The sequence below is a fragment of the Mobula hypostoma genome, chromosome 9 (assembly GCF_963921235.1).
Source record: "Mobula hypostoma chromosome 9, sMobHyp1.1, whole genome shotgun sequence".
In the NCBI taxonomy this organism is placed as follows: Eukaryota; Metazoa; Chordata; class Chondrichthyes; order Myliobatiformes; family Myliobatidae; genus Mobula; species Mobula hypostoma.
The window spans coordinates 105,094,567-105,113,928 of NC_086105.1; the positions used below are offsets into that span (position 1 = coordinate 105,094,567).

At 40.2% G+C, this 19,362-nt stretch overlaps 1 protein-coding gene across 1 annotated transcript in view; it reads left to right on the forward strand.

Moving 5' to 3' along the window:
* Positions 1-19,362, forward strand: part of LOC134352270 (apolipophorins-like) — a 124,665-nt gene that overhangs the window by 75,350 nt on the left and 29,953 nt on the right. The window contains exon 9 of the mRNA XM_063059560.1: positions 8,138-8,241. Coding sequence (XP_062915630.1) covers positions 8,138-8,241 — 104 coding nt within the window. The remainder of the gene's footprint in view (positions 1-8,137; positions 8,242-19,362) is intronic.

The window sequence follows — 19,362 nt, forward strand, 5'->3', positions numbered from 1 at the left end:
TTGTATGCATTTAAGTTCAATCGTGAGAAAACTGAAAATTGCACGTTATTACTTTGAAATGTGTTTGAATTTGAGTTTATCCATTTTTGAAAATGTCTAATATTGTCACTGAAAGATAGTCGGAGATCATAATTTAAAGCATAAGTAAGCCTTTCTAAAGGCAGTTCATTGCTCTTTGATTACCATAACTCAGAAAACTCGGACAGATCATTCACTGTTTGGAGAATGTGAAAGCAGCTCTGTCATAGTTTAAATTTAAATAATAAAGTCCCATAGTGCTTATGAGCTAATTATAAGCCACCATTTGAAGTAACTGTAGGGGCTACGGATGCAAAGAATAAAATTATGTTTAGGCATTGGCTGTTAAATTGTTTCTTATTTTGCCAAGTCATTACTTGTAAATAGGCATTTCAATTCCAGCAGTTTTTTCATTTGAACCTTTGATAAGAAATTCTAGAGATATCAGAGACAAAATTGAGTCGAAAAAAGAACTGCTGAAAGACTAGTTCAGCATATGTCATGAAATCTGTTATCTTTGTGGCAGAAGTACAATGCAGTACATAATAGAACAAAACATGAATTACAATAAGTATATACATATATACTAAATAGTTAAATTAAATTAGTATAAAAATAGAAAGTAAAAAAGTACTGAGGTAGTGTTCAAGGGTTCAATGTCCAATCAGAAATCGGCTGGCAGAGGGGAAGAAGCTGTTCCTGAATTATTTGAGTGTGTACCTCCTTTCTGATGGTAGCAGTATTTATAAAGGGAAAAGGATGGTTGATGATTCAGGTTAAGATCCTTCATCTATACATTAATTAAATAAAAATCCAGTTGATTTGGATTGTCATTTTCACAAAAGTAAACTGCAGACAAAATAGGGGGCAGTTGTTGGTGATTACATATTTTAAAATAAGACTAAAAAATTTTGAACACCGTTTTGGAAGATAGAATTGGCAGTTGCATGAGTAGGGAGTTTGACAGAGTCATTTTATCTGACGTATTCCTCCAGCTACCCTGGCCTGTACAGCTCAGAGTATGAGAACAGCCTGGATTAACTTGCTGTTTTATTCTGAATGCTACAGCCAGCAGCTTTAGCCAAGAACGAGGGTGAAGAAATAAAGAAAATAAGCTGGGCTATCACAACTAACAAAAGCATGGAATCAAACCCAGTGTACTTTCTAGCAGTTACTGGCCTAACATGAAATACTAAAGCAGCAGGGAACCAATCAAATTAAAATGCATGCATGCTGCCAGTTCAAGTTGCCATATGCTGATTTTACTCACTGCTGGGTAACATCTCAAAACAGCCAAATATGGCTGTTTGCAATCCTTCTGAGAAATTAGAAATAAAAACAACTTCAAGTCAATAAAATCTGTATTTCTGTCACCAGAATGATCATTATTCAGTTGAATGATAAATACTATTTTAAAAAGATGATGAACAATAACCAAAAAAGCCACAAATTCTATAAAACTACAGTAGTTCTCGGAGTCAATGTGGTATTAAACACAATGGTGTTCAGTTAAATGGAATAATTTCATATTGTCAATAAACTGCAAAAGCGGCATATTGTAAATTCTAATTGATACTATTTTCAAAGTAAGTTATATCAATGGTCAAACACAGAAGGCCTATTCTCATTTTAAGATAGGAGACAATTATTTGTAGCTGACAGTAGACATGAGGAACAAAAAACTAATTGGACATTTAGAGCAGCCTTTTGAGACCTCACTTTTTAGTTTTGGTTGAGGTGATCATGTAGAATCTTTTAATTGCTTTGCTCTAAAAAGAGTTCTTTTGGGCCAGTGAGTTTGCTAGGTGGGAATTGTGGTTTAATATGCCATTGAAATCCATTTAATATCTTACACATTTAAAGAAACTTCACACTACACACCCGAATTCTAAAGAGCGCACTGAAGATGAATACAAACCAAGTATTCTGCAGAAGTTTAACAACTAAAATAAGTATTTAGATGCACAAGTGTAAACTCTTGAAATTTCTGTCAATTTCACAATGAACCAGCATAGTATAATACTGACATCCTTTCTTTCATTGCAACTGTAAAATCCAGGCCAATGTTCTTCTGTTGTCAGCACTAATTGTTTCAACAATGGCTGATTGAATTCAGATGCCTAAAATGCAGACTGTATTTTAAGCAATACCAAAACGCACACATTTGAGAACATATAACTTGATACATGCATGACTTAGTGCACACTTCAAAACTTTCACAAATTTTAGGAATATTTTGACTCGCATTCTGCTTTTTGTGCTCCATTCCATCTTCTGAAATGCACAGTAAGCCGATAGTTGAAAATTCCATCTCCCTTGGTGTTAAATGGATTGAGAATGAATTAAGGAAACATGAAAAGTAATATTTTTAGAAACATTTGATAAAATCTGTTTCCAAGCAGTTGGAGCATATAAATCAGAAAATGCAGGCCAGGGAGATTTTGTTTATTTAACAGTTTGCTTCATACTTTATTCCTTGTCTGGCTTTGGGTATGAATTTCTTTCATCTATTTCCTATAATATCACAGTGTCAACTGATAATATCGATTGCTAGATAGTGGCCTCGTTCACTGTTTGTTTTAACTAATAAGGAAATTTGCACAGTTTCATCATTATTCATGGTATGTGATCTATTATCCATGGGGAGAGGATTTCTCATGAGTAATTTGAATACAGTCATGCTTTCTGACTAGAATTAGCAAAGAGGTCTTATCCACACATTGCTTGGCTCTGGAAAAACATTGAAATGCAATGAAGAAAATCCAGTTTTAAGGATTATTGCTGGCCTACAGGATAAAATGAATTGGTAATTTATTACTACAAAGGATCTCTTTATTCATTACTCTGTTGATCTATTCTGCCTGATGCCTTGAAATTTTGTAAAAAAAAATTTTTTCAATGTTTCTGTGAGATGCATGCAATATGTTAATTGGCAAATTGGTAATTAGAGGCTAAATGTAGCTTTTTCAATAAAGGTAGTCAATTTCCAATATAAAATATAAAATAATATAATATAAAATAAAAGCTAAGCTATTCTGTTATTATCGATATCTGATGGTCACATCCAGGGTTTGATGTAGAGTTCTTCATCATCTGGCGCTGCTAGCTAGATGAAGGTATTCAAAATCATGAAGGAATAGAACTGCATAGATCAAAGACAATTGATCTAATGGGTTGAGAACAAAGTGGCTTACATAAAGGATTAAACATACAAAATTTAAAATAAAGAACAAGAGAAATATTTTGCATGTGTAATGAGGTTGAAGAATATATTGACAAGAGTTGATTTGTTGATTGAGATAGTGTACCAGATTACAATGGCTATGAAGGAAATGGCGATTAAAGTAACATGGGATTTAGTGGTGCTGTTTAATTGGAACTCTAATAGATATTCATTCATTTCAATTTTATTTTACTCTAATACTTGTGCATTTGTACATTTGTAAATTAAAAAATGAAATGAGAAATATTTTGACAGCTAGCATGAGAGTTCAAATGACACATAACAAAGAAGCGGAATGTGGCCATTCAGCCCATTGAGTCTGCTCTGCTATTTGATCATGGCAGATTTATTTTCCCTCTCAGCTCTATTATTCTGTCTTCTCCCTGAAGCCTTTGATGCTCTTACTAATCAATCAAGAACCCATCAACCTCCAAATGACTTGGTCTCCACAGCTGTCTGTGAGTGAATGCCACAGATTTACCACTCTCTGACTAAAGAAATTCCTCTTCAACTCTGTTCTAAAGGGACATCCTTTTATTCTGACACTGTACCCTCTGGTCTTAGACTTCCCCACTATTGGAAAGATTCTCTCCACATCCACTCTGTCTAGACCTTTCAATACTCAAAGTTTAAATTAAATTTATTATCAAAGTGCCTAAACTGTATGTCACATTTGCAACCCTGAGATTCATTTTCTTGCAGGCATACTCAATAAATCCGTAATAGAATAATAACCATAATAGAATCAATGAAAGTCGCATCAACTTGGGTGTTCAGCTGGTGTGCAAAAGACAATAAACTGTGCAAATACGAAAAAAGAATAATATATAAATAAACAAACAAACAAGCAAGCAATAAATATCGAGAACATGAGATGAGGAGTCCCTTGAAAGTGAGTCTATAGGTTGTTGGAACATTTCAATGATGGGACAAGTGAACCTGAGAGAGATTATCCCCTTTGGTTCAAGAACCCTGGTGGCTGAGGGGTAATAACTGTTCCTAAACCTGATGCTGTGAGCCTTGAGGCTATTGTATCTTCTGCCTGATGACATCAGTGAGAAGAATGCACGTCCTGGGTAGTGGGGATCTCTGATGGTGGATGCTGCTTTCCTCTGACAAGGTTTCGTGTAGATGTGCTCAGTGGTGTGGAGGACTTTATCCCTGAGGGACTGGGCCATATTTACTACTTTTGAATTGAATTGAATTGACTTCACTTTGCATCCTTCATATACATGAGGAGTAAAAATCTTTAAGTTACATCTCCGTTCAAATGTGCCATGAGCAATTATAGTAATTTATAATAAATATTGTGTACAACAGGTTTCAGTAGGTTTCAATGCGATCCTCTTCCAGGCCCAGAGGCATCAAATGCTCCAGTTGCATTGACCCTTTCCTTCCCCGTGATAATTCTTGTGTACCCTCCATGGACCCTGTCTGTTATGTTTTGTAACCTCAAAACATTAAACTAATTCAAGGGAAGAGACAAGAGTCCGAAATGTGAGTCTAGCTTCGTGTTTACTCTAAGCGATGTGAGTACGTGTCACGTGGTAGCGTGATGACATATGCAATTAACAAACAAGGGAAAATCTGCAGATGTTGGAAATCCAAGCAACACACACAAACTGCTGGAGGAACTCAGCAGGCCAGGCAGCATCTATGGAAAAGAGTACAGTCCATGTTTCAGCAGGACTGGAGGAAAAAAAGATGAGTAGAATTAAAAGATGGAGAAACAGGAGAGAAATACAGAAGGTGATGGGTGAAACTGGGAGGGGGAGGGGTGAAGTAAAGAGCTGGGAAATTGATTGGTGAAAGAGATGGGCAGGAGAAGGGGGAATCAAATAGGAGAGGACAGAAGGCCATAGAAAAAATAAAAGGGGGAGGAGAACCAGAGGGAGATGATGCGAAAGCAAGGAGATGAGGTGGGAAAGGGGATGGGGAATGGTGAAGGTGGAGGGGGGAGGCATTACTAAAAGTTTGAGAAATCGATGCTCAAGCCATCAGGTTGGAGGCTACACCAGACGGAATAGAAGGTGTTGCTCCTCCAACCTGAGTGTGGGCTCATCGCGACAGAAGAGGAGGCCATAGAATGACATGTCGGAATGGGAATGGGAAGTGGAATTAAAATGGGTGGCCGCTGGAAGATTCCATTCCTTCTGGCAGATGGAGCATTGGTGCTCGGCGAAGCGGTCTCCCAGTTTACATCGGGTGTCACTGATATACAGGAGACCACATTGGGAGCACAAGACACGGTACCTGACCCCAACAGACTCACAGGTGAAGTATCGCCTCACCTGGAAGGACTAATTGGGGCCCTGAATGGTAGTGAGAGAGGAGGTGTAGGGGCAGGTGTAGCAGTTATTCCGCTTGCAAGGATAAATGCCAGGAGGGAGATCAGTGGGGAGGGACAACTGGACAAGGGAGTTGCATAGGGAGTGATCCCTGCAGCAAGTGGGGCGGGGGGGCAAGGGGGGTAGGGAAAGGTGCTTGGTGGTGGGATCCAGCTGGAGATGGCCGAAGTTGCAGAGAATTATGTGATGGACGCGGAGGCTAGTGGGATGGTAAGTGAGGACAAGAAGAACCCTACCCCTGGTAGGCTGTAATTAATGCGTTTTTACATATAATCTGTAATTAATTATTAAATTAATATTAAATGCACACCACTCTCCAATGCCAGCACATTCTTAGCTCTCACTATTCCAAAGTGAAGTCTGACTGTTGCCTTGCAAAGCCTAGGCATCACATCCTTTATATTTTATATTCTAGTTCTCTCGAAATGAATGCCAATATTGCATTTGCCTTCTTCACCACTGACACCTAGACAAAATGTTCTTTTTAAACAACTTGAAGGATAGTCACTGCACATCATTAATAACGCTTACCAGTGTCATTATGTGAATAGTAAAATGTTTAAAGTGTTAAGTGAGTTGCTTTAACCATGTTAATAAGATTTGAAATGGTTTCTGACCAGAGCACAAGCTCATGTAGTAACATTAATTGTATAGAAATGAATCTGCATTACTAACTGACTGTAACATGCTCATATAATGTAAATGGGGATGATTTTTATGGATATGTTCAGTTCCTTCCTGAATATCAGAAAACCAAACTGATATTGTTCATTATTTGGATCTGGGCATCAGCGGAATGACCATATTTTATTGCTCATTTCTATTTGTTCCTTGAAAAAGTGACTGTAACATCTGATTAGCTTGATGGGTCATTTCAGAGGGTATCTTGTTTAATTGTCCTTCACCTGAGGAGGGTCTGGAGTCACGTAAAGGCTAGATTGGATAAGGAGCGCAGATTTCTTCCTTGGAGGGCATTAGTGAACCTGGTTGGCTTTTACAAAAAAAAAGTTGTCCTTTTTGCAGTCACTAACACTAATTTTTCCAAATTCTGTGTTATTAAGTAAATTCAAGTTTGTTATTTTCTGTGGTGAAAGTTGAACTCTGCTTTCTGGATTATTAGTCCAGATTGCTAGTCATATAATTTGACCACTGTGCCACCATCCTATCCAAAATAAGGGCGGGCTCTGGATAGCTGAGGCTAATCATTTCAATCACCAGAAAGCTCTGAGAAACCCTGCAGACAATTTTGGAGTTCTCTAAGTGTGCAAGCAATCTTTCATGCCTTTGTTTGAAAGACAGTATAATTTTTACCAGCCTAACCAGCAGGTGGCAAATTGGGAGACTTTCTGAGGAATCCTGGAGGAGATGGTGAGATTCCCTGAGTCAAGGAAAATAATAGCATCCAATCTCAGCCTATGTCTAACCATTCTAGATCAGCCCCTTTGCCCTGTTCACCATGTTCCCATAAAGGCTTGCCTACAAATTGATGCCAACAGTATCGCGCTGTTGAGAGTGGCGAGGTGCAGTAAAGTGACAATTTGGCCTCAGTTTCTACTGGAAGGGGGCAAATGCTGGGCAAGGCCAATAATGGTTAAGACCTCTAGTGCCATATTTAACTGATTGGGGTATTTCTCTTTGAATTTATGGAGTATTAATATTTAAACTGCAAAGCACCTAGAGCCTGATTAGCAAAGGTGAATGGTTAAGTGGTTAATTTTGGATAATATTATAAATAATATTTCTGCACTGAAACATGACACATTGAGACAATGTGTGATTGACACAAAGGTGAGTGGGGGAGGGAGTAGGTGAGTGAGGGAGAGAGAAAAATGAATGAATTGAGATGGAGTGAGGCACAACCAAGTCAGCAAGAGGAAAAGAAATATCAGCAAAATAGCACTGATGGGAAGAAATGGAGAAAGACCCAGAATGTGTAATTTTTGTGTTTGTCAGAGTCTGTGCAAATTCATGCATGTGTGTGGATATGCCTTAAAGGGATGGGCGCACACACAGAATCTCTATGACCCTTTACAGACAATGCTGGATGGAAGTTGTGGTGGTAGAGTGAGGTTTGGTGGAGTGGAAGCTAGTCTCTGATTGGAGTGTCATAGTCAGTAATGACCATGCCAAAAATAAAGTGGTCTCACAGGAGCGGTCTCTGCTGTATGACTCAATTCTGCAAAATGTTCAGCTAGAGCTCTTAGCTGGCCCAGCAGTGTAGTTTTTTTAACTATGCAGCTGAACACCGCAACCATTTTGAGGCTTTGAGAATTGCACAATGCGATTTTGACACTGAAATCTGTGTTTGAGTGATTTCTAGTCTCTGGTCTGTACATTTCCCTCTGCAGTATATTTGCTTGTTCCTCTTGTAATATTCTGCCAAATTAGAGTTTACAGGTAAATTATTCTGGGAATAATTGATTTGCATTTAGTACTCTGTCCATTGAACAGTAGTTTTCATTAAAGCCTACACGCACAGGCTTTAATGAAAATATTAAACATTTACTGAATTCAGATTTCAAAGTCCTGGTTTCTCTCATCTGTTCAGTCTGCAGATCTTTTCACGTTGGTGGTGTTTGACCTCCGGAGACTTTCCATAGGTGATCTTCGAGACTTGTGGCAGCAAGCATCATTCAAGTGCAGAGACAACTGGTAAGAACCATGGGTTTCTGACAAAGAATCTGCACGTGATGTGGATTTTAATCCTTGAAGGTTTGGTGGATACATTTTCAGTTGTAAAGTTCAAAAGCAGATTGTACAAATGCTTGAAACTGAAGAATTACAGGAACTGAAACTCAGTGAATTCTTCTTCAAAAGAGCTTGTACAGTCCAGATGGGTTAACAAGCCTTCTCTATAGTACTGCTCTGTGCTTCATTTGGTAGAACTGAGGGTTCTAAACTGAAAGCTAAGAATGTGCAATGCCACATTGAAACTAATATTGTCATTTACAGAGAGATAACTCCCATGGGTCTAATCAAGTTGTCAGATCTGTTGATACTTGGTTCGCTTTAAAAGGAATGTACCACAGCAGAAGCAATACTCTTCAAGCTCCTGGGGGATATGTCGCTATGTAATAAATGGCTGCTACAATTATGGGATGGATAGAAGAGTGATTACAGGGAGCCAGAGATATCTCAATAGGCTGGAAGCATATCCTTTACATGGGAGGTTCATGAAAACCCTCCGGAATTCCAGTCAAAAACATAAAGGAATAAAGGATTATCTGCTTCATGGATTCTGAAAAGCAGATAACTCCTAGTTCCCACTCTCCTTGCTGTGTGGACTAAAGGAAGAGTAGATGAAGTTTTTCTCTTTATAATACAATGTGAGGAACCTCTATAAGACAAACTGTGGGATGTGGCAGTGAACAGCAGCGGAGGCTAAAATGATTCCCAAGCCCAAGAGGCTGAATGTGGCTTCAGTTCTGACCTTCACAGGCTAATTCATCTTGGCATATGTAAGGATATATTTGCGATTGCAGGAGATACAACTGAGAACAAACAATGTTTGAATGTTATTTATTTTTAGCGGAAAGAGTTAAATCCTAAGTGTGTTGCAAGATGCTAAGGAAATGAAAATCCCACTGAGAAATCAAGTGTCAAATCCGGTCCTAAAGTGTATGTATTAATGCAATTAATTGGTCTGAATTCATCAAGCTTCACAAGGTGACATAGTTGGCAAAACCAATCCTACCAGTTTGAAGGGTTTTAATTGATGATTTATGGGGGAAGATCAGTGTAAACTCTCAGCTAGATCAGCCGAAACAACAATCTCCCCAATTACTCTTTTCAGCCCATTTTTATCCTGTTCAGGAATTGTGTCAGAATTGTAATTTATTTTTTTAAATTATTACAATGAAATGAAGGTTAAGTGGTGTTTTTCTAAAGATTTTCGACATATCATCTTCAGCACAAAAACAACTTCCTTCAAATGACAAAATATCTTTCTAATAAGAGAGTACCTTCAATTTTCCATCAGTTTTTTCTATTGATTTTCATTACATAAATTTGCTTCTATGATTCATTTCACAGTGTTCAGCTTGATTTATTTGGGACCTAACTTCTGGTGTTCAGTATTCATAGCTGTTCTTCTGCCACAGAGTAATTCTGCCAGCAACAGTCTATATATCTTGGAGTGAGCAGCTTTGGTTTGGCATTGGAAAAACAAAAATGATTGTGCAGCCTCAGTGGCTTTGTTTCTTGGCAATCGGCTGAAAGCTTCTGAGAAGATATTGCTCTTTTGGGAGCTTTATAGTGGTGAACATCTGCAAATCTGTATTATGGTCACATTGACTTGGAGGCAACAGGAAATATTTAAAATTATACTCTAGAAATAGTCATTGCAAGCAATGAACAGACCTGGAGCTGAAGAAACCCAACAGGTAAAATGAGGATGTCATTATTTAGATATGGCATTATTTAGCATATGGCTGTGTACTTCTCCAACATTAATCACTGGAAAACATTAGTCCTGGAATGAAAGGCGGTAACTTTTCAGGTCAGTTTGCCACATGATGGGTATTTGACTGGGATCTTCTGCCTGTGAGTCCCCCTTGCAACCATGATGTGATTTTCCTTTCAGAGGATTATGGGATGACATCAATCCCCATGCAGTGCTTCCTTCTGAATATTGGAGGCAACCTTGGACCAGGGCGGTCTCAGGAGCACCCATTGCTGAACATCCAGAGAATAACTTGGCCTTCCCAGTACAGTGCTGGACCAGGATACCAGCCAATTTATCATCAATGTTTGCCCACCTCCTCCTACAATCCATTTACTCCATCTTCTTAACCAAAATCTGCGACCTCAGATCCCTTGAATCCAAGGCTTTGGTTCTTGATGCATCCCACACTTGCATCATCCCAAGCTCTGCTGGTTCTGCGATTAAATCACTTTCTCTCTTCCAGCCAGCAGACTATCAAACTTGGGCTTGAACTAAATTAGCAAATGCAGGGCCATTGGCCAGAATGATTGATATCACTCTGTTGCTGTGTGCATATCAGGGTGCATTGGTAACCATTAGTGTCCATATCCCTTTTCCTCTTCTGGATGGGAGTGTGGAACATCATGGGAACCTCAATAAAACTTAGGTAAGCATTGTTCAATCTAAAACTACAGGCAGGCAAGGTTGAGTTAGTGGACTAATCTGCAGGTAGAAATGAACAATTGATTAAGTGATCAGGTACGTAGGTTAATTTGTCACTGTTTGCATCATACACGGGGGTGCTCTCATCAGTTACCTGATTAGATAACCGTAGCCTTTAGCCAGGAGCGGGTGTCATCAGGTAGTGCCTGTTGGGACGTGGATGAAATTACCGGAGACAGAGTCACTGGTAGATACAAAGCAGCTTTATTTGACACAACAAGCAGGCATCTTACGGACAGAGATGCTTTCCACAGAAAGGTCTGCTAGCTAAATGTGGGCTCGATATTTATATGCTAAGCACAAAGGCCATCGCTACTTAAAAGTTATAGACAATACTTAGATAATGCTTCCTTTTGAAGCTACATACAAACATCACACTATCCTTTCCTTCTGACGCCAACATGTCTGTGTTGGTATCCATAACCGTTAGTTCAATCCACAATACATTTATTTGGCATTTTATGTGCTAACATAGTAGACAATTAATATTTATACTGTATAGGTGATACTGCCTTCGAAACTACAGCATCAGGTCAGAACTACCAGAAGCATCTGGTATTTACACCTTTTAGGAAGCCCATTGTGGTGGACTCAATCCACAGTCCTTTGTCAAACAGTTAAAATAGAAGTCTGGTGGCCAAAGTCATTTAAGTGTTAACAAATAATCTGCCCAAAAAGAAATCCACTTTAACAGTGCCCAACCTTCAAAGAGTGTGTTCAACTTTTAACCACTAGACTATCCAGTTGGCAGGTCAGTGGCGGTGGCCAAGTAACTGCCCATCTGCTCCTCACTTCAGCTCAACTCCTCTCACCTGCTCTATTACTAGCAGGAGGCTCCTTCTGCTTCCTACCCATCCTGTAAGCTGCTTGGTTCTTGCTCTTTTCATTAAGGCCCAGTGTAGACAGCAGCCTCCATGCTGACCTTGCAGATAACCCTCCACAGGCGACCTCCAGAGGGAATAGCCACATTTACCATCCTTTGTCCCTGCACTCCTGGACTAAGGACTGGTACTCAGGGCCTTCCTGTCATGGTACTGTGAGTTCCACCAGGATGAATTTCTTGTCTTCGGTAGACCACAATACGATGTCTGCTCGAAGTGTGGTTTGCACCACCTCTGGGAACTGCAGCTTCCTCCCCACATCGACCCTCATCTCCCACGATCTGGAAGTTTGTAGCAGATTGGACTTGGGCCTCTTTGATCTGACTGGTGTGGCCCTCTCCTTTATGAAAATGACTGTCCTGTTTGCCTCTCTGCCAGCTGGTTTCCTTTACACCTCTCCCGCTCCAGTGTGTCACAGCAAGGGACAGCAGGACTTTGTTGTGGCACAACCTATACCATCCTTGTGTTAAAGCTGTTTTGCATCCTGACAGTATGCATGCCAGTGAACCCCGCTGACCACAAAGCTTGCAGTTAGGGTCCTCTCTCAGCCCCCATGTGTGTAGCTGTGATGGTGTAGGTAGAGTGTCATACACAGACTGCAGGAGGAAAGAAATGTGGAAGGGAAGGATTCCATTCTCCAAAGCTCTGCCCAAGTGATATTGTGCTTGGGCAGATCCCATTTTGCCTGGGCAACCTGTGACCCCACCTTCATTACCTTTGATAACCGTCTTTCGTCCTCACTGTTCTGTACCTTTGCCTGGACCATGTCCCGCCTCTTTCCCTGTACTTCCACTCCCCTGTCATTGGAAGTGTGCAGAGCTGAGTACTTGCCGTCCAGGCATGGGTTGCCGATTATGTCTCTCAATTGCAAAGAGCTCACTGCCTGGTGTATGGCTGAGTTGGTGGCCCACTTTTGGCCCGATCCTGTTGTGACTCCTGATTGGTTTATTAGTAGTCATTGGAGCCCTTAAGTGTTTGCCACCTTGAACTCCTCTGCTACCAATGACAACGGGAGCTTTAACTGGCCTGATCTTATGTAGAGCCCCAGTGAAGGAAACCTTGGGGAGATCCCAGCCACCTCCACAAATACTTGTTAACTTTCTTCTTGATGCCTTCTACAGTGGTCATGGGGAACTTGTACACTGTAAAAAGCCAGAGCAGCCTTGGTAGAAGACCGTGTTGGTACAACTATGTCTTAAATTTACCAGGGAGTCTGGTTTTGTTGATCTTCTTCAGCCACTCTTCAGTCTGCTTTACAGTGTTGGTGATATTGGCACTGTCCGTTATCATTTGGAAACCGCTTTCCAAGATAATTTACTGCTTTGTCCTCTATGGATGGAATGACTTCTCCCTGTACTTGAAAACTGAATTACCTAGAAACTTTGTGCCCTTTTTGGTCACCTTATATCTGGACTTCCTGGCCTTGAAGGTCACCCTAGTCCAGGTAGCTATGTAGTCCAGGTCTTCCAATACCCATCTTGCTTGGACCTGGGTTACAGTGGTTACATCTATGATGTCCTTGTGATGTCATCCATGAACCCCCGTATTGCCGGTTGTTGGTTACTGGGCTCCAACACTGGGCCTCAGGTTATATCTGCTGCTGCTGGTATGAGGAGGTTCATACCCATGACAAACAAGATGGGGGAGATGGTGTAGCCCAATGGAATCCCTTTTTGGAAGACTTGCCTGGTTGTAAACTGGGCTGAAGCGAACTGTAGCTTGAATCCTCCTAGGTAGCCGGCGATCATGCCTCGTGTTACTGGTTGGATATGGTAGTAGTCCAAGCCAACCTGGATGAGGACGTGTGGAATTGATCCGTAGGCATTGGCTGGGTCTAAGCAGATGACTGTTAGGTCGCTTTTCTTCTGCCTGGCCTTGCGGATCAATTGGCTGATTATTGACTGATTACTGAAGTATAATCCAGGCACCCAGAAAAGCCCGAAAAGTCGCCTTTCTGGATGATGTGTTGATATAGTGGTTCTCCATTCAGTAAGAGGTCAGCCTTCTCACATGCACCGAGAAGAATATCTTGCACTCCATGTTAAGGAGGGAGATTGTCCTAAACTGGGGGGTTGCAAAACAATCGTCTTACTTGGGAGCAATACATCGTTCATATGTGAAAAGAAAAAGATTGGTTAAGACAAATGTAGGTCCCCTACAGACAGAAACAGGTGAATTGATTATGGGGAGCAAGGACATGGCAGACCAATTGAATAATTACTTTGGTTCTGTCTTCACTAAGGAGGACATAAATAATCTTCCGGAAATAGTAGGGGACAGACGGTCCAGTGAGATGGAGGAACTGAGGGAAATAGATGTTAGTAGGGAAATGATGTTGGGTAAATTGAAGGGATTAAAGGCAGATAAATCCCCAGGGCCAGATGGTCTGTATCCCAGAGTGCTTAAGGAAGTAGCCCAAGAAATAGTGGATGCATTAGTGATAATTTTTCAAAACGCTTTAGATTCTGGACTAATTCCTGAGGATTGGAGGCTGGCTAATGTAACCCCGCTTTTTAAAAAAGGAGGGAGAGAGAAACCAGGGAATTATAGACCGGTTAGCCTAACATCGGTGGTGGGGAAACTGCTAGAGTCCGTTATCAAAGATGTGATAACAGCACATTTGGAAAGCGGTGAAATCATTGGACAAAGTCAGCATGGATTTGTGAAAGGAAAATCATGTCTGACGAATCTCATAGAATTTTTTGAGGATGTAACTAGTAGAATGGATAGGGGAGAACCAGTGGATGTGGTATATTTGGATTTTCAAAAGGCTTTTGACAAGGTCCCACACAGGAGATTAGGGTGCAAACTTAAAGCACACAGTATTGGGGTTAAGGTATTGATGTGGATAGAGAATTGGTTGGCAGACAGGAAGCAAAGAGTGGGAATAAACGGGACCTTTTCAGAATGGCAGGCAGTGACTAGTGGGGTACTGCAAGGCTCAGTGCTGGGACCCCAGTTGTTTACAATATATATTAATGACTTGGATGAGGGAATTAAATGCAGCATCTCCAAGTTTGCGGATGACACGAAGCTGGGCGGCAGTGTTAGCTGTGAGGAGGATGCTAAGAGGATGCAGGGTGACTTGGGTAGGTTAGGTGAGTGGGCAAATTCATGGCAGATGCAATTTAATGTGGATAAATGTGAAGTTATCCACTTTGGTGGCAAAAACAGGAAAATAGATTATTATCTGAATGGTGGCCGATTAGGAAAAAGGGAGATGCAACGAGACCTGGGTGTCATTATACACCAGTCATTGAAAGTGGGCATGCAGGTACAGCAGGCAGTGAAAAAGGCGAATGGTATGCTGGCAATTATAGCAAGAGGATTCGAGTACAGGAGCAGGGAGGTACTACTGCAGTTGTACAAGGCCTTGGTGAGACCACACCAGGAGTATTGTGTGCAGTTTTGGTCCCCTTATCTGAGGAAAGACATCCTTGCCATAGAGGGAGTACAAAGAAGGTTCACCAGATTGATTCCTGGGATGGCAGGACTTTCATATGATGAAAGACTGGATGAACTAGGTTTATACTCGTTGGAATTTAGAAGATTGATGGGGGATCTTATTGAAACGTATAAAATCCTAAAGGGATTGGACAGGCTAGATGCAGGAAGATTGTTCCCGATGTTAGGGAAGTCCAGAACGAGGGGTCACAGTTTGAGGATAAAGGGGAAGACTTTTAGGACCGAGATTAGAAAAAACTTCTTCACACAGAGAATGATGAATCTGTGGAATTCTCTGCCACAGGAAACAGTTGAGGCCAGTTCATTGGCTATATTTATGAGGGAGTTAGATATGGCCCTTGTAGCTAAAGGGATCGGGGGTATGGAGGGAAGGCTGGTGCAGGGTTCTGAGTTGGATGATCAGCCATGATCATACTGAATGGCGGTGCAGGCTTGAAGGGCCGAATGGCCTACTCCTGCGCCTATTTTCTATGTTTCTATGTTTCAGCCATTTTCCAGCTTGGTGGGATCGAACTTTTGGTCCAAATCTTCGTCATTATCCTCCACAGCCTCCAGAGGAAGTTTGGGCATTTCTTATGTACCTTGTAGGGTATACCACCTGGTCCTGGGGCAGCATGTGACTATGCTCTCTTGATGATATCCTGGACCTCTTGCCATGTGGGCTTTGCCATGTTCAGCTCAGTTGCTGGGATTCTTGTTTGGGGGACATTTGGATTGAATTCTAGTCCCTGATTCCTATGGGGATCAGTGGCTGAGAAGAGCCCTGGTGAACCTGAACGGGGTTTTTAACAAAACCACGCTCTCCTTCTCTCCTCCTCATCTATAGATGAATGGTAGAATTTGGTGAAGGAATTGATGAGAATAGGGGTGGGGTCTGATTAGTGTTAACATGATTCAAAGGTTCATTTATTATCAAAGTATACAACTCTGAAATTCTTCTTCTCCAGATAGCCATGAAACCAGGAAAGAAAAGAACAGCAGCATGATCATCAACCCCGAAATCCCTCCTTCCCACACAAAAATACAAACAAAAATTTTAAAAAACTATAAGACTGAGAAAAAGAAGTCTATAGCCCAAGTCCATATCCAAAATGCAGAAAGCCTGGTAACATTCTCTGGGCTCCACGGCAGGCCTTTCCCTCTCAGGCAGCAAGCGGTCCCACCAGTGTTCAAGAGGCAGTCTCCCTTTTCCGGTAGCAGAGTGATCTCACCAGTGATAAAAAGGCAGTCTCCCCTTTCCAGCGACAGAGCGATCCCCCGTGGGTACTTGATGGGAGGCAGGCCTTTAATGGACTGAAGGGCTTGTTTTCCTCTGGTATCTTTCTATGACTCTTGGCTCAATGAGCTTGTCTCTGCTAACTTTGCTTGCCAGAATGTTATATTTGGCGAAACTACACACCAGATGTGATAGGCATGCCATTCAGAGGATTAGATTTGGAAATCTAACTACAACACTTAATGCTTTTCCAGTGTTTAAAAAATGGGAAGCTCCCGGAAAATGACAACTAACTAAGATGGTCAACTCTCCACCACCACCTTTCCAACCCCTAAGATGTACACAAACGCAGCTTTAATACTCACTTTTTAAAAAAAAAGTTGTAAATGGAAATGCAATTTATTTCTGATTTACAGCATTAATGGTTACGATAGTACGATAAACATCTTTCTTGCAATGATAACCTGATAGAAAGGCCTCCTTTCCACACAGTCTTAACTGAGGTGTCTTGGTTCCTGCTGTCATTTGAAGTTCACTGGGATCCCTATTCTTACACACCTTTTAAATGACTAGATTCCCTGGAAAGTTGATCAATACTGTAAAGCATCATTGGTGATTTTGACTTTAATTAACACATTTGGATCTTTCATCATCAATCATCATCCTCATCATCATCAGGTGCCGTGACTGCCATTTGAGCTTTGACTGCCATGGCTCACACACTCCTGTTTTGGGTCAAGTAGATCAATTCATTGGTATTCATTTCCAGTTCTCTGGCTGCTGTCTCCATCATCATTTGTCTTTGTCTTCCTCTTGCTTTCTTCCCTTCAATCTTTCCCATAATTACCGTGCATTCTAACTCCTCTTTCCTAATCACATGCCCAATGAAGTTACGTTGCCTTTTCATGATCTCATACATTATTTCTCTTTTTGTGTTTGCTCTGTTCATGACATCCTTGTTAGATGTTCATTTCGTTCGTGATACTCTTTGCATCCTCCTCAAAAACCACATCTCTGCTGCTTCAATTCGTTTCCTCATGTTACCAGATATTGTTCAACATTCTGATCCACGTAACTGGATAAATGTAACATTTCAGTACTCTGAGGCGGGTTGTCATGCCTAGTTTAGTAATGGTCAATATACTCTTCATTCTCGTAAAGGTGTCTTTTGCCATCTCTATTCTTCTTTTGGTGTCCATGTCACACCTGCCATCTGATGTCACCCAGCTTCCTAAGTAGCAAAAGTTCTGTACTTGTTTTATGTCTTTCCCATTTATTCTCAGCCTGCAGATAGGATTCTCCTTCTTTTTGGATATCACCATACATTCTGTCTGTTTGCAATTGATAGATAGACCCATTTTTGCTCTTTCTTCAGCAATTATATCAATTAAGTTTTGTAGTTCTTCCTCCGTACTTGCAATTAACACAGTGTCATCCGCGGTATCTGATATATTGATGTTTTCACCACTAACTTTGATTCCCAAGATGTCTCTTATTTTTTGAAATATTGTTTCACTGTACACATTAAACAAATCAGGGGAGAAAACACACCATTGTCTAACACCTCTCTTGATTTTCGTAAACTGACTCACTTCTCCATCTATTCTTACAGCGGCAGTTTGTTCCCAGTATAGATTTCTGATTAGACGGAGGTCTTTTGAATCTAGATCTAGAGTTTCCTGTAATATTTCAAATAACTTACTGTGCTTCACTTTATCAAATGCTTTTGTGTAGTCGATAAAACAAACAAACAAATCTTTTTGCTCTTGAATAGCTCATTCTGATGGTATCCTTAACACCAATATTGCGTTTCTTATACCTTTGTCTTTCAGAAAACCACATTGTTCTTTACCTATTTCAGCTTGTATCTTACTTTTAGCTCTTGTCATCAAAATTCTTAGAAGTATCTTGGTGATATGACCCATTAAACTTATGGTCCTATGTAATTCACATTCTATTGCTCCAGGTGTCTTAGGAAGAGTGATAAATACTGATTTTTTTCATTTCTTCTGGTATTATTCCAGTCTCATAAACGTCATTGATTAAATCAGTAAGTTTTTCAATTCCATAATCTTCAAGGGCGATAACTTGTTCTATTACTAATTCATCAGGACCTGTTGCCTTTCCTTTCTTCATCTTATTTATTGCATTACAAACTTCAGATTTTAAAATACTTGGACCTTCAATGTTTTTCTTAATCCCTGGTTTTTCGCCTCGATCATCTTCAAACAATTCCTGAATATACTCAGACCATCTGTTCATAATCTCATCTTTTTCCATGATAATGTTACCGTCCTTTGCTTTCAAACATCCACCTGAAGAACAGAGGAGCTTTTTACCAGTGATATTCTTGATTTGTTGATGTAACCTTTTTGGATCAGTAATAGGGATTCTTTCTATTTGCTCACATTCCTGGTTTAACCATTCCTCTTTGGCTTTTTGACATAAGCTTTTAACTTTTTTATCTAAGGACTTATATTCTATAGGATTTGCTTTCTTCCATCTCCTTTCTTCCATTAGATTTTTGATTTCATCTGTCATCCATTTATTCCTTGTGCGTTTTTCCTTTTTAGGAATCACTGACTTTGCTGATTCTACTAAGGCATCCTTTAGAGAGTTAAACTTCATTTCTACATGATTGCTATCATCTTCAACAGATTCTGTTTCTAAACTTTGAAATCTATTCCTTACTTCAATTGTAAATTTTTGTCTTAAGTTTTCTTCTTTAATTAAGTCAAGGGATTGTTCAGGTTTTTGCTTTAGTTTTTAAAGTTTTACTTTTACATGACATATTACTTGGTTATGGTCACTATTACAGTCTGCACCTGCATATGTTTTGCATTGAGTCACTGAGTTTCTAAATCTTTGGTTTATAGTAATAAAGTCAATTTGATTTCTAGTGTTATTATCTGGACTTTTCTATGTCCACAAGCATCTTGGATCGTTTTTAAAGTAGGTATTCATAATGATCTGATTATTCATCTTGCACCATTCTACCCATTTCTCACATTTTTCATTTCTTTCCCCTAGTCCAAATTTTCCTGTGGTATTTCCATCAGCACCTT